This window comes from Osmia bicornis, chromosome 2, assembly GCF_907164935.1.
Source record: "Osmia bicornis bicornis chromosome 2, iOsmBic2.1, whole genome shotgun sequence".
Taxonomy (NCBI): domain Eukaryota; kingdom Metazoa; phylum Arthropoda; class Insecta; order Hymenoptera; family Megachilidae; genus Osmia; species Osmia bicornis.
In genome coordinates, this window is record NC_060217.1 from 271,412 (window position 1) to 282,577 (window position 11,166).

At 40.8% G+C, this 11,166-nt stretch overlaps 1 protein-coding gene across 1 annotated transcript; it reads right to left on the reverse strand.

Moving 5' to 3' along the window:
* Positions 1-1,061: 1,061 nt before the first annotated feature.
* On the reverse strand, positions 1,062-6,200 carry LOC114881374. The gene has a single exon (XM_029198139.2). The coding sequence runs from the start codon at positions 6,198-6,200 to the stop codon at positions 1,062-1,064; it is 5,139 nt and encodes a 1,712-aa protein (XP_029053972.2).
* Between the last annotated feature and the right edge of the window lie 4,966 nt (positions 6,201-11,166).

An 11,166-nucleotide genomic window follows, 5' to 3' on the forward strand; every position in this document is an offset into this window, starting at 1 on the left:
CTCGAGCAAGTATGCAATTGCGCGACGCGAACACATCCTATTCTTGTTCCCCGTGCACATCATGTTACAAAATTGATCATTCAACATTATCATAGTCAAACATTTCATGGTGGTTTGCAGTCCACTTTAAATGCGATTCGTCAGAAGTATTGGCCTATTGATTGTAAAAATACTACGCGGAACTTGATCCGAAAATGCGTTACCTGCGTCCGAGCGCGACCCTCAAATATAAGTTATATTATGGGTAATTTACCAGAAACTCGACTCATAGAATCTAGGCCATTCAAGATTGTCGGGATAGATTTCTGTGGCCCTTTATTTATAAAGGAACGAAAATTTCGAAATCGCTCTAAGATTAAGGTATACGTTGCCGTATTTGTTTGTTTCGTCACAAAGGCTGCACACTTGGAACTTGTTAGCGATTTAACAACAGAGGCGTTCCTCGCCAGTTTAAAACGATTTTTTGCACGTCGAGATAAATCTCGACATATTTATTCTGATAACGCAACTAATTTTATCGGAGCAAGAAATGAATTACATCAAATTCAAAACTTTTTAAATGGTTAATTCTTCCTAGGATGAATTTTGGCGACACTCCGCGTGGAGTACCGTTAGGCATCAGGTAGTTTTCCCTGATGCTGCTGGTGTAATAAAATTTTTGGAAAGTCCATTGTTAGGGTCGCAAACTAGCTACACTCCTGGACCGTGCGCCTGGTTACCTGCTTTTTGGGCCTTTGTTACGCAGCAACCCTCGTTGAATATTTTGTTCTACTACCTAAAATGCCGCCCGCCTTGAACGGCTACGTTCGAAAGGGCGAATAAGGAACTAAACTATATACCTGGTAGGCGTTATGATATTCTGACTAAAGAATCTATGTAACTATATAATCGAAATACGCCTGTGTAATATACTGCAATCTAACAAATATGAGAAGCTATATGTATCTCCAAATAAGTCATATGTGTAACTATACAAAGGTTTTGTGTATTATATACAAGGGTATGTGCGTAAGTGTATATGTTTGTGTGTTTATTCTTAAATATTAAGGTTTCATTGAAGACTAAGCTGGTTCAATAGGCAGCGGTACCAAATTCTTCAATGCGCGCTTGTAAATGCCGTGTGGAGTTCGAACAGTGACTACACGGACTATGTTATCTTCTCCAGGGTGAACAGCGACTACTCGTCCGAGCTGCCATTGCAGTGGTGGAGAATTGGCATCTCTGATTGTCACGAGGATGCCCTCCTTGATTCCTGTGCTATTTCCAGTGTGCCATTTGCTTCTAGTATGCAGCTCCTGTAAATATTCTGTCTGCCACCTTTTCCAAAAATGTTGTTTTATTTTTTGGATGTGTTGCCAAAGTGACAACTTGTTAGTTTGAATATCAGCTAAATCGTGTTCAGGTAAGCATGCCAACAAATCCCCTATAAGGAAATGGCTAGGCGATAAGGCAAGGAAATCGTTGGGATCAGAGGATAAGGGTGTTAAAGGGCGTGAATTGAGTATTGCTTCGATCTCAACGATTAACGTGTAAAATTGCTCGTACGTGAATATGGCATCGCCTACTGTCTTATGTAAATGTTTCTTAAATGCTTTAACGGCAGCCTCCCATAGACCACCAAAGTGTGGAGAACGGGGAGGAGAAAAATGCCATTCAATGTTTTCTTGTGTTAGGAACTGCTGAAACTTATCTTTGTATTCATTGGAAAGTAGAAACGTCTGAGCTTGCATGATTTCATTCTTGGCGCCTATGAAATTAGTGCCGTTATCTGAGTATATGTGGCGTGGTTTTCCTCTTCTCGCGAGGAATCTTTTAAGCGCTCCTAGACACGATTCCGTGGTTAAATCGGTAGCTAGTTCTAAATGTGTGGCCTTTGTTGCGAAACAGACAAAAACCACGACATAACATTTCAATTTTTTCTGGTTTCTAAACTTCTTTTCTTTTATGAGGAAAGGTCCGCAATAATCGACTCCTACGGTTTCGAATGGACGCATTTGTGTGACTCGATTTTTGGGTAAATCCCCCATTATATATTGTGGTGTCTTGGGGTTGTATCTACTACAGCGAATGCAATTGTGTATTACTTGTTTTACTATACTTTTGCCGGCTAGCGGCCAATATTTGTGTCTTATTGTGTGTAACGTAGCCTGTATGCCGGAATGGAATTGATTTATGTGTACCTGTCTAATTATTAGTTCCGTGATGTGGTGTTTATGCGGCAGAACTATGGGGTACTTCAAATTATACCTGAGCTGAGCATGTTTCAGCCTGCTACCGACCCTAATAAGACCTTTGTCGTCAATAAATGGATTTAAATTGCTTAACCTACTCTTCCTATTGACACTCTTGCCGTTTTCTAAATTATTTAATTCTGTTGGGAAACTTTCTAATTGAACCAACCTAATGATGCGAAGGTGTGCCTCTTGAATTTCCGAAATTACTAATGAACCTGAGGTTTTCTTGTTTTTACATTTTATATTGTAATAGAAGCGAAAAATGTAAGCTACGATTCTATTTAAATAATCAATCGACGAGTATCTTCTCAGTAAATCTTGGCTTAGGTATGTAGTTAGAGTCACAGGTCGTCTTTTTTCCGGAATTTCTATTGTTTCGATATTGCTAACTGGCCAAAACGATTGATTCAAAGATAACCAATGTGGTCCAAATTTCCACAAATTATTTTGCATGAGCTGTGCAGGAAGTTGTCCTCGCGAAACGAAATCTGCGGGGTTATCCGCTGTAGCAACATGAAACCAAATGTCGGAATGTACTTCTGCTTGTATCTGACTGACTCTATTCGCGACAAACGTCTTGAGCAAGTGGGGAGAGGTTTTGATCCAGTGAAGTGTAATGGTTGAGTCAGACCAAAATCTAATTTGTTTAAAATCTACTTGATACAGTGCCTTTCTGATTTCCTTGTATAATTGTACAAGGAGCCTGGCCGCGCAAAGTTCGAGACGCGGTAGCGATACAACTTTTAAAGGAGCAACCCTTGATTTGGCACATAATAAGTGCACGGCATGTTGTCCAAGCTTGTTAGTGGACCGAATGTATAAACATGCACCATATGCTTTCTCACTGGCATCACTAAATCCGTGTAATTCTAAGGCTATTGCTTCGTGTAAAGCAATTAGACGAGGTACAGCAAAATTATTTAAAAGATGCAATTCATCTTTTATTTCTAACCAGGCTTGTTTTATTAACTGAGGAACGAGATCATCCCAGTCAATCGCCGACTTCCACAATTGTTGCATGACTATCTTTGCCTTTATAATTACTGGCCCGAGCAAACCAAGGGGGTCAAATAGTTGCGCGATCTGTGACAGAAGCACTCTCTTGGTCATGCGAGAATGCTCTGTCGGCATTTGTTTAAAGGTATAACTAATTTTATCGTCTGTTGTATTCCAATAAATTCCTAGTGTTTTCCTAGCTTCTGTTGGATCTAGGCACAATGATGCTCTTTGAGTATTTGATTGTAACTCCGCGATCAATCTCGTGTCATTGGAGGCCCATTGTCGCAAATGGAAACCTCCTGCCTTAGCTAACCCGATACATTGGTTTTTAATTTCTAGCGCGGCTTCAAAACTATCTGCTCCGGTAAGCAAGTCGTCAACATAAAAATCCTTTAAAAATATCTCTGACGCTATGGGAAAATTTTGTGCCTCATCTAGAGTTAATTGTTTAAGTGAACGCGTAGCCAAAAATGGTGCAGGCGCGGTACCGTACGTGACTGTGTTCAGTTTAAATGTTTTAATCGCGTCGTTCATTGAATCTCGCCATAAAATCTTTTGGTAATCTCTATCATCGGGATGCACTATAATTTGCCTAAACATTTTTTCAACGTCTGCTATAATAACAAATGTATGTTGGCGAAAACGAATGAGTATGGAAAACAATGTGTCTTGTATCGTAGGCCCAATTAATAACGTGTCATTTAAAGATAGTCCGGAACTGGTTTTTGCTGAAGCATCGAACACTACTCTAACCTTTGTGGTCGTACTTGATTCCTTTACGACTGCATGGTGCGGCAGGTAATATCCTAGATTATTATCATCTTTTACCTCCGTCATGTGCCCTAATTTTGAATATTCCTTTAAAAAATCTGAATACTGATTTTTCAATTCAATATTCATTTGCAATTTGCGCTCTAAATTGTAGAAACGTTTGAAGGCCATTGCCTTTGAATCACCGAGAAGACTGCGTTTATCATTGAACGGTAACTTTACTATATATCGCCCTTGCTCGTCACGCGTTGTGTTTTCTGCAAAATGGGTTTCGCATTCCCTTTCCTCCGCGGACAAGAATTTTTGCTCAGGAATTTCTTCCATCGCCCAGAAACGACTGACTTGACTTTCAAGAGACATGGCTATATGACAAAATCTATTTGCCTTGCAAGAATTATTCCGCCTTCTATTGTCTACTTCTCCGGTAACAATCCATCCTACCTGTGTATTTTGTAATATGACCGACGATCTGCTGAGTTTAATTTGACCAGTCTCTAACAACTCATAAAACAGTGCATTGCCAATGAGTGCATCTATTTCCCCAGGTATATGGAATTCTGGATCAGCTAATTCTATGTGCCTTGGTAGTTCTAAATTACTAAGGTCGATCTGTCTTAACGGTAGTCTACCCGTAATCGATGGTAAAGCAATGAATGTTACCTGAGCTCTAAATCCACTAGTCTTTGATCTTATACCTGTCTTAACTACGTACTTTGCGTGTGTATTAAGCTGCCCTAAACCGGAAAACGAAAGATCTATTTTGTGTTTCTCTAATTGTAATAATTCCGCGAGTCTATGTGTAATAAAATGTGTTTGTGAACCACTATCGAGCAGTCCGCGACATGCGTGCTCCTTATTGTACTTGTCTAAAATCGTGACTTGCGCTGTGCCAAGTAATATTTCTGAATCGTATGAAACGGTTAAAGCTGTTTTGACTGTATCTGAGGACGTTGAAGGGGTGAGTGAAGATTGTTTATGGTTCGTCACGGCTTGAGTTTCAGTCGGAAAATGCAGTAATGTATGATGTTTCTTTTCGCATTTGCGACAATTCCCTAATCGACAATGGATAACCGTATGATTTGGACGTAGACAATTTAAACATAGTTTTGTTTGCCTCACGGTATTTAAACGATCGCGAATCGATAATTGTGAAAACTTAGAGCATGTGTAAATTGGGTGTTCTCCCTTACAAACGACACAAGATTGTTTCCGTTCATCTGTTGCTACATATGATTGACTACGAACTTGTGTTTTCGAGCGCGTTCTATCCTGAATACCCTGTGTTTTGAATGGATTCGAAGTCTCTATTCCCAGATCGTCCCCGCGTGCATGCTTATTAATGAAATCTAATAATAGCTGAAATCGAGGAATTTCTTCGTCTTCTAAAGTACGCTCCCACGAGCGGCGAGTATTCTTATCTAATTTGCTCGAAACTATATGTATCAAAATCGTATCCCAGTGCTCGGTGGGTTGATTTACGGCTTTCAACGCGTTAACGTGCACTTGAGCTTGCTCTGCTAACTGTCTAAGGCTTGACGGTGTGTCGCGAGTAACTTCCGGCAAATCGAACAAAAGCTTCAAATGGGCATTAATAATTTTCCTCGGCTTATTACATCGCTTTCCTAACAAATCCCAAGCCACCAAATAATTTCCTTCTGTCGCGTTCAAGGATTCAATTACTGCGGAAGCCTCTCCGCGTAGAGCATTTTTCAAAAGATGAAATTTTTGCACACCGATTAACTCCTCGTTATCGTGTACTAAGGACTTAAAAGTGTCATGAAAACTATGCCATTCTATTGGGTTACCGTCGAAAGGTTTGATCTCGATTTTTCTTAAAAGTGAACTAGTTTGCTTAACCGTGCTCGGCAAATCTACTAATATTCTATTCGTAGGAACGGGTCCATTGATACCGCGCAAGTCTTTTAACCTATCGTTAATCATTTCCGCGGCCCTGTAATATTGTTCTTCAAATGATTCCCATTCTAACGAAGGGTCAGAAGCTTCGTCCCTAACCTCTATGGCTGTTTGTAATTCCGAAAATGAATTAAACATTTGTTCTAATTTAGACTGTCGTGTTTCTAATGTCGTGATAGATGTGTCAGCATGTTCCTCTAAGTATGATAATATGCGCGTAACCTGAGCCTTAACGTTAGCGCGTTGTCTTTTCAACAGCTTAATATCGCTTGTTTCTGCCATATCGATTGAGATCAAAGCAAACTGAACGTATGAAATAGATGAAAGGAAAGTGACTCGTTAGCACTTACCGACACGAAATTTGCAGCGATGCTGTATCTGGCTGCTGTTGTCTTCGAGTGTTGCCGTTTCTGCAACACCTTTCTGTTACTGCTGGGATGGAGATGCTATCCTCAGCTTCCCTGACTTGACGGTCGATCACCGTAGTCGAATGTTATCCAAGTGATGTCTTCAGACCTGCCTGGCTGCCACTGTCCGCTTGGACACGTCGTAGATTCCCTGGTTGCTGTAGAACTGCTCTCTGGACCAGCTTCCAGGTCAGCTTCCACCAGTGATTCTCGTTCAGGGTCTCCCGCAATGGAGCACGATGTATTTTTGTATATGCCACCACAACTTGGCACCGCAAATCAGAACTATGAGTTCAGACTCACAACACCGATCTACTATTCAAAGTCAATAGTTCGGGTCACCAAATCGGAACAAATATCCGAATGACGAAAAGTATGTTACTAAGCCGGAACCAGTATCCGGCTCGAAGGACCAAAAATGTATGTGCAACGCAGCGTCAACAATATTTTGCGACGATTGAACGTTGCTGTGGAGTTCAGTTTGTGAACGATAAGTGGACTGTAAAATGAATGCACTTGATGTGATTACTATATTTCTGCTTTATTTGATGACCTTTGGAGAGTGTTGCGAGTTGTTCTAAGAATGTCTCCACTATAATGTTTTGAGAGTTGTTCTGTCGGGGTTTGTTTTACATAGCTTATATAGTGGTTATTTCTTCTTCGGACAGTGCTGATTGGCTGGTTGTTTGGGAGAGGGGGTGTGTATTCGTGCAAATTCTATTGGTTAATTCTTCCTAGGATGAATTTTGGCGACACTCCGCGTGGAGTACCGTTAGGCATCAGGTAGTTTTCCCTGATGCTGCTGGTGTAATAAAATTTTTGGAAAGTCCATTGTTAGGGTCGCGAACTAGCTACACTCCTGGACCGTGCGCCTGGTTACCTGCTTTTTGGGCCTTTGTTACGCAGCAACCCTCGTTGAATATTTTGTTCTACTACCTAACATTAAATTCTACAAGGGATAATGAGAATATCATGAGTTATTTGGAGTCTGAAGGTATTTCCTGGCATTTTTCCCCTCCACGATCACCACATTTTGGAGGTCTATGGGAGGCATTAGTTAAGTCTTTTAAGCATCATTTGATTCGAACAGTCGGCAATCAATTATTTACATACGAACAATTAAATACGTACATGATTGAGATTGAAGCAATATTAAACTCACGCCCATTGACTCCGATTTTCTCTGATCCGAACGACACTATCGCCCTTACTCCTGCACATCTTTTAATAGGCGATTCGTTAATGAGCGTGCCAGAGATTGATTTTCAGCAAGTTCCTAGCAATAGATTGTCTGTTTGGCAACATATACAAAAGGTCAAGCAACATTTTTGGACACGCTGGCACAAGGAATACATCAACCAACTGAGCACACGCAGCAAATGGAGGTCGCCCGGAGAACAACCAAAAATTGGAGATCTGGTGATACTCAAGGAGGACAATGTACCATCCTTGAAATCGACATTGGGTCGGATCCAGGTGACGACGGAATTGTCAGAGTTGTCACCGTGAAGACGACAGGTGGTACTTATAAACGACGTACCACGCGTTTGTGTCCGTTACCTGTTATGAACTGAAAATCTCGTGTCAATATTTTTTTTTAGGTTATTCTACTAATTATGTTGAAGTTAAAGATAATTCTTATATTTTTTTTGGGTTTTTGTTTTACAAGATATAATATGATAAGTGTACTGTTTTAATATTTTTTTTTTTTTTTTTTTTTTCTTATGCTTCGTGAATGTAAGTTTGGACGATTCCTTTCTTTTTTATTTTTTCCATTACAATTAATTGAAACTCATGTAGATATTAGTTCTCTTTATTATATATATATTTTTTATTGTTAGATCTAAAACAAAGATTACTCTATGTATATTTGTGTTCGTTTGTTCGGTATATGTTTGTGTAACATCCAGCAGGAAGAAGAATAAACAAGAAGAATTTAATAATTAGTATTTATTAAAATATTTATTCATTTTTTTGTTTTTTTTATAATTAAAATTTGTAACAGTTCATTTTTTTATTATTGTACTATTTTGATTTAAATAATTATATTCATACTTAATAACTAAAAAGAATCTTATATTTATTAATATTTATATTTAACAAAAAATTTTATATACTTCAAAATATACATCGATAATTGTTGCGTCGATAATTCTACCGCGTCGATAAAAGATCGACACAGCGCGCGGAATAAAAAGATGGAGACAGCAATAGCGCATAGAAAGAGATAGAAATAAGCGCGGTATAGAAAGAGACAGCAACAGCGCGTAGACAGAGATAGCGATACGCACGGAGTCACGTACGCGCAGGTCAAAGTCCAAACACTTCCGGTATCGAAAGTACAGGTAGAAAAAACTGCTACGTCAGCAGTTCTCCAGTATAAATACGAGCGTGCCGCGCAAAGATTTTTCACTTCGATTCTGATCGTAGTCCGACACGGGTCTATGGTCCGATTTATATAGAATTCAGTAACCCTAGATTCTTTTGTCGGCAAGGCGGCAAAGGTTCCGCGTCAGACCCGGAGCGCTCAACTACCGGTTCGCAGCGGTTCTCCTACGTGTCAGGTTCGCAACCAAGCTTAACGAGCGAGCGAAAGCCGAAGCTCCTTGGATGCGGCCTATCAGTACACTGGCTCTAGAGCGACGATACCGTTTTGGAGTGTTCGCTACCAAGCCTAACGAGCGAGCGAAAGCAGAAGCTCCTTGGATGCGGCCTGTTCAGTGACGGCTAAGTTGCCCAGAAACCGAACTGCGGCCGAACGAGCTAGCTCCTACAGCGTCAGAACGGATCTTGGCCAATTTCCCGACAAATCATTCATTAAACTACATTAAATTTTATTTAAATTATATTAAATTATAAATTCAAGTTATAGATCTAAAATTTGATAATCGTATCTAGAGCCGCGTTTACTAATCAACTTATTTTTCTCTGTATTTTTATTTTAGGTTGAATTACTTTTGTAACTAATAATCTAATTTTCTTTTATTGTATTTCAATTTTAGCACAAACACGATTGTTATTTTCTTTGTATTTTTCAATCCAGGGCGTACTCATTGTACCTTACTAATACTATTATTTTCTTTTTGTATTTCAAAACAGGGCGCAACATTTGTTAATTAATTACATTAACTCAATTCATTATTTAAATTCAATAATTAATTACATCAATTCATTCATTATTTAATTACATTCAATATTATCTTTTTATATTACTTACCTTTTTATTATTATCATATTATAAACAAACAACACATAATTTCTTGAATAAATTCACATATTATTTGAGAAAGGAATTAACGTTGGATTTTACTCCTTTACCGCGTGCCACCTAAACCTAGAATCCCTTCCTTTATTATTATTATATATATATTGTAACGTGGTGACACCCGTGCCCCCCCCGTTACAATCGCTGCGCTTCCCCCACTCAGATACCCACCTAGCGATAACCTCTAACCCTCCCCTCACCTTACCCCTTTTTCCCTGCCCACCGCTGTCGGACCGATGGAGGCGACGGACTGACACACACCGAGGACTACCCTCACCAGGAGCTTCGAGGCCGGCGACAGACTCACCCCTCCAATAATCGGAGCAACGTGGGACTCCCAAGGAATCTCCCAGAAGCATGAGATGATGCGGCCCAAATTGACGCAAACGTCCACCCGGGGCCATCTGTCGCCGAGCCCGAAGACCTCAGCCCACCCGTCACCGAAGGAAGTCCGTCAGCCCCATCGATCCCGACCACCGGTGTATCGAAAATCGATCATCGATCCATCCCGTGCCGAAAAAGGCCCCCCTTCCAAACCCCATCCCCTCCCAAAAGCATCCCGCGACGGTCTCGTCGCCGCAGCGGCGACGACGAGCCGTTAATGAGCCTTAGGCTAGCAATATAGAGAGTATAGAGATTTTGTAGAGAGATAGCGAGCGTTAGCGAGAGTACTAAAGTGATTTTGAGACAGAGCGATTTGAGAGTACTGTGTGTGAGTGAGGCGTTTTGGGTAAGCCCTTCCAATTTTAAGATTATACTGTTTGAGCTCGCAACGTACCCTTTCTCGTTTCGACCCCTGTTATCATTTAAACTACGCGTAACGTACAGAGACCCCGCGAAAACCCATCCCGACCCTGCCCCTTCCTGCCCTCCACTATTTCCTCCTCGCGCACTCCCCCGCGAAAGTGTACGGACGAAAGTGCCCGGAAACCCCTCCCATTGTAAACACCCCGTACCCTTTTCCCTTTTTGATTTCGGTTGCCACAAGAAGTGGCTGGCGCCCAACAACGAATTTTGTATTTTGCGACGTCCCCTTTCTTTTTGTTGTATAGAGTGAACCCCCGAAAGGGTCACAATATATAAAAATACGAGTCGCCTTCTCTTAGGGAATCGCTCTCCCTACGCGTCGGTGCAGTAGCGTGCTCGCGAATATTTCCGGGACGTTACATTTGCGTACACTATATTTAGATATCAATTCAATATACCATGAAAGGGTGATTTTTTCTGTATTGAACGTAGCCGTTCAAGGGGGGCGGCATGTTGCGGCGCAATGGTCATGGGGCCATCAGGTATATTCTTAATTTTTTCAGACAAGCAATAGTTGCCTTCTGCAGCTGTTTGCCATATGTAATCATCGCCCAAAACTTTCCTCAGTTTACCATGTTTTTCGAGGTCCTGCTGGCTTTATGGTTTTATTGTTGTCAAACCGTTAGGTGGACAGGCGACATCATATTTCTTGCCTCAGGTCAGACTTGACCTGAGGACGAGCGTTTGGCAAGGGCGGTTCTTCACCACTTCCTTGAATTTTCTGTAACCAATCAAAATTTGCGACTCTAGCGAATTCGCTTGTCCACCC

Bases quoted from the DNA above. Each gene is read 5' to 3' on its own strand.
- LOC114881374 (XM_029198139.2), bottom strand. From the start codon at position 6,200: ATGGCAGAAACAAGCGATATTAAGCTGTTGAAAAGACAACGCGCTAAC.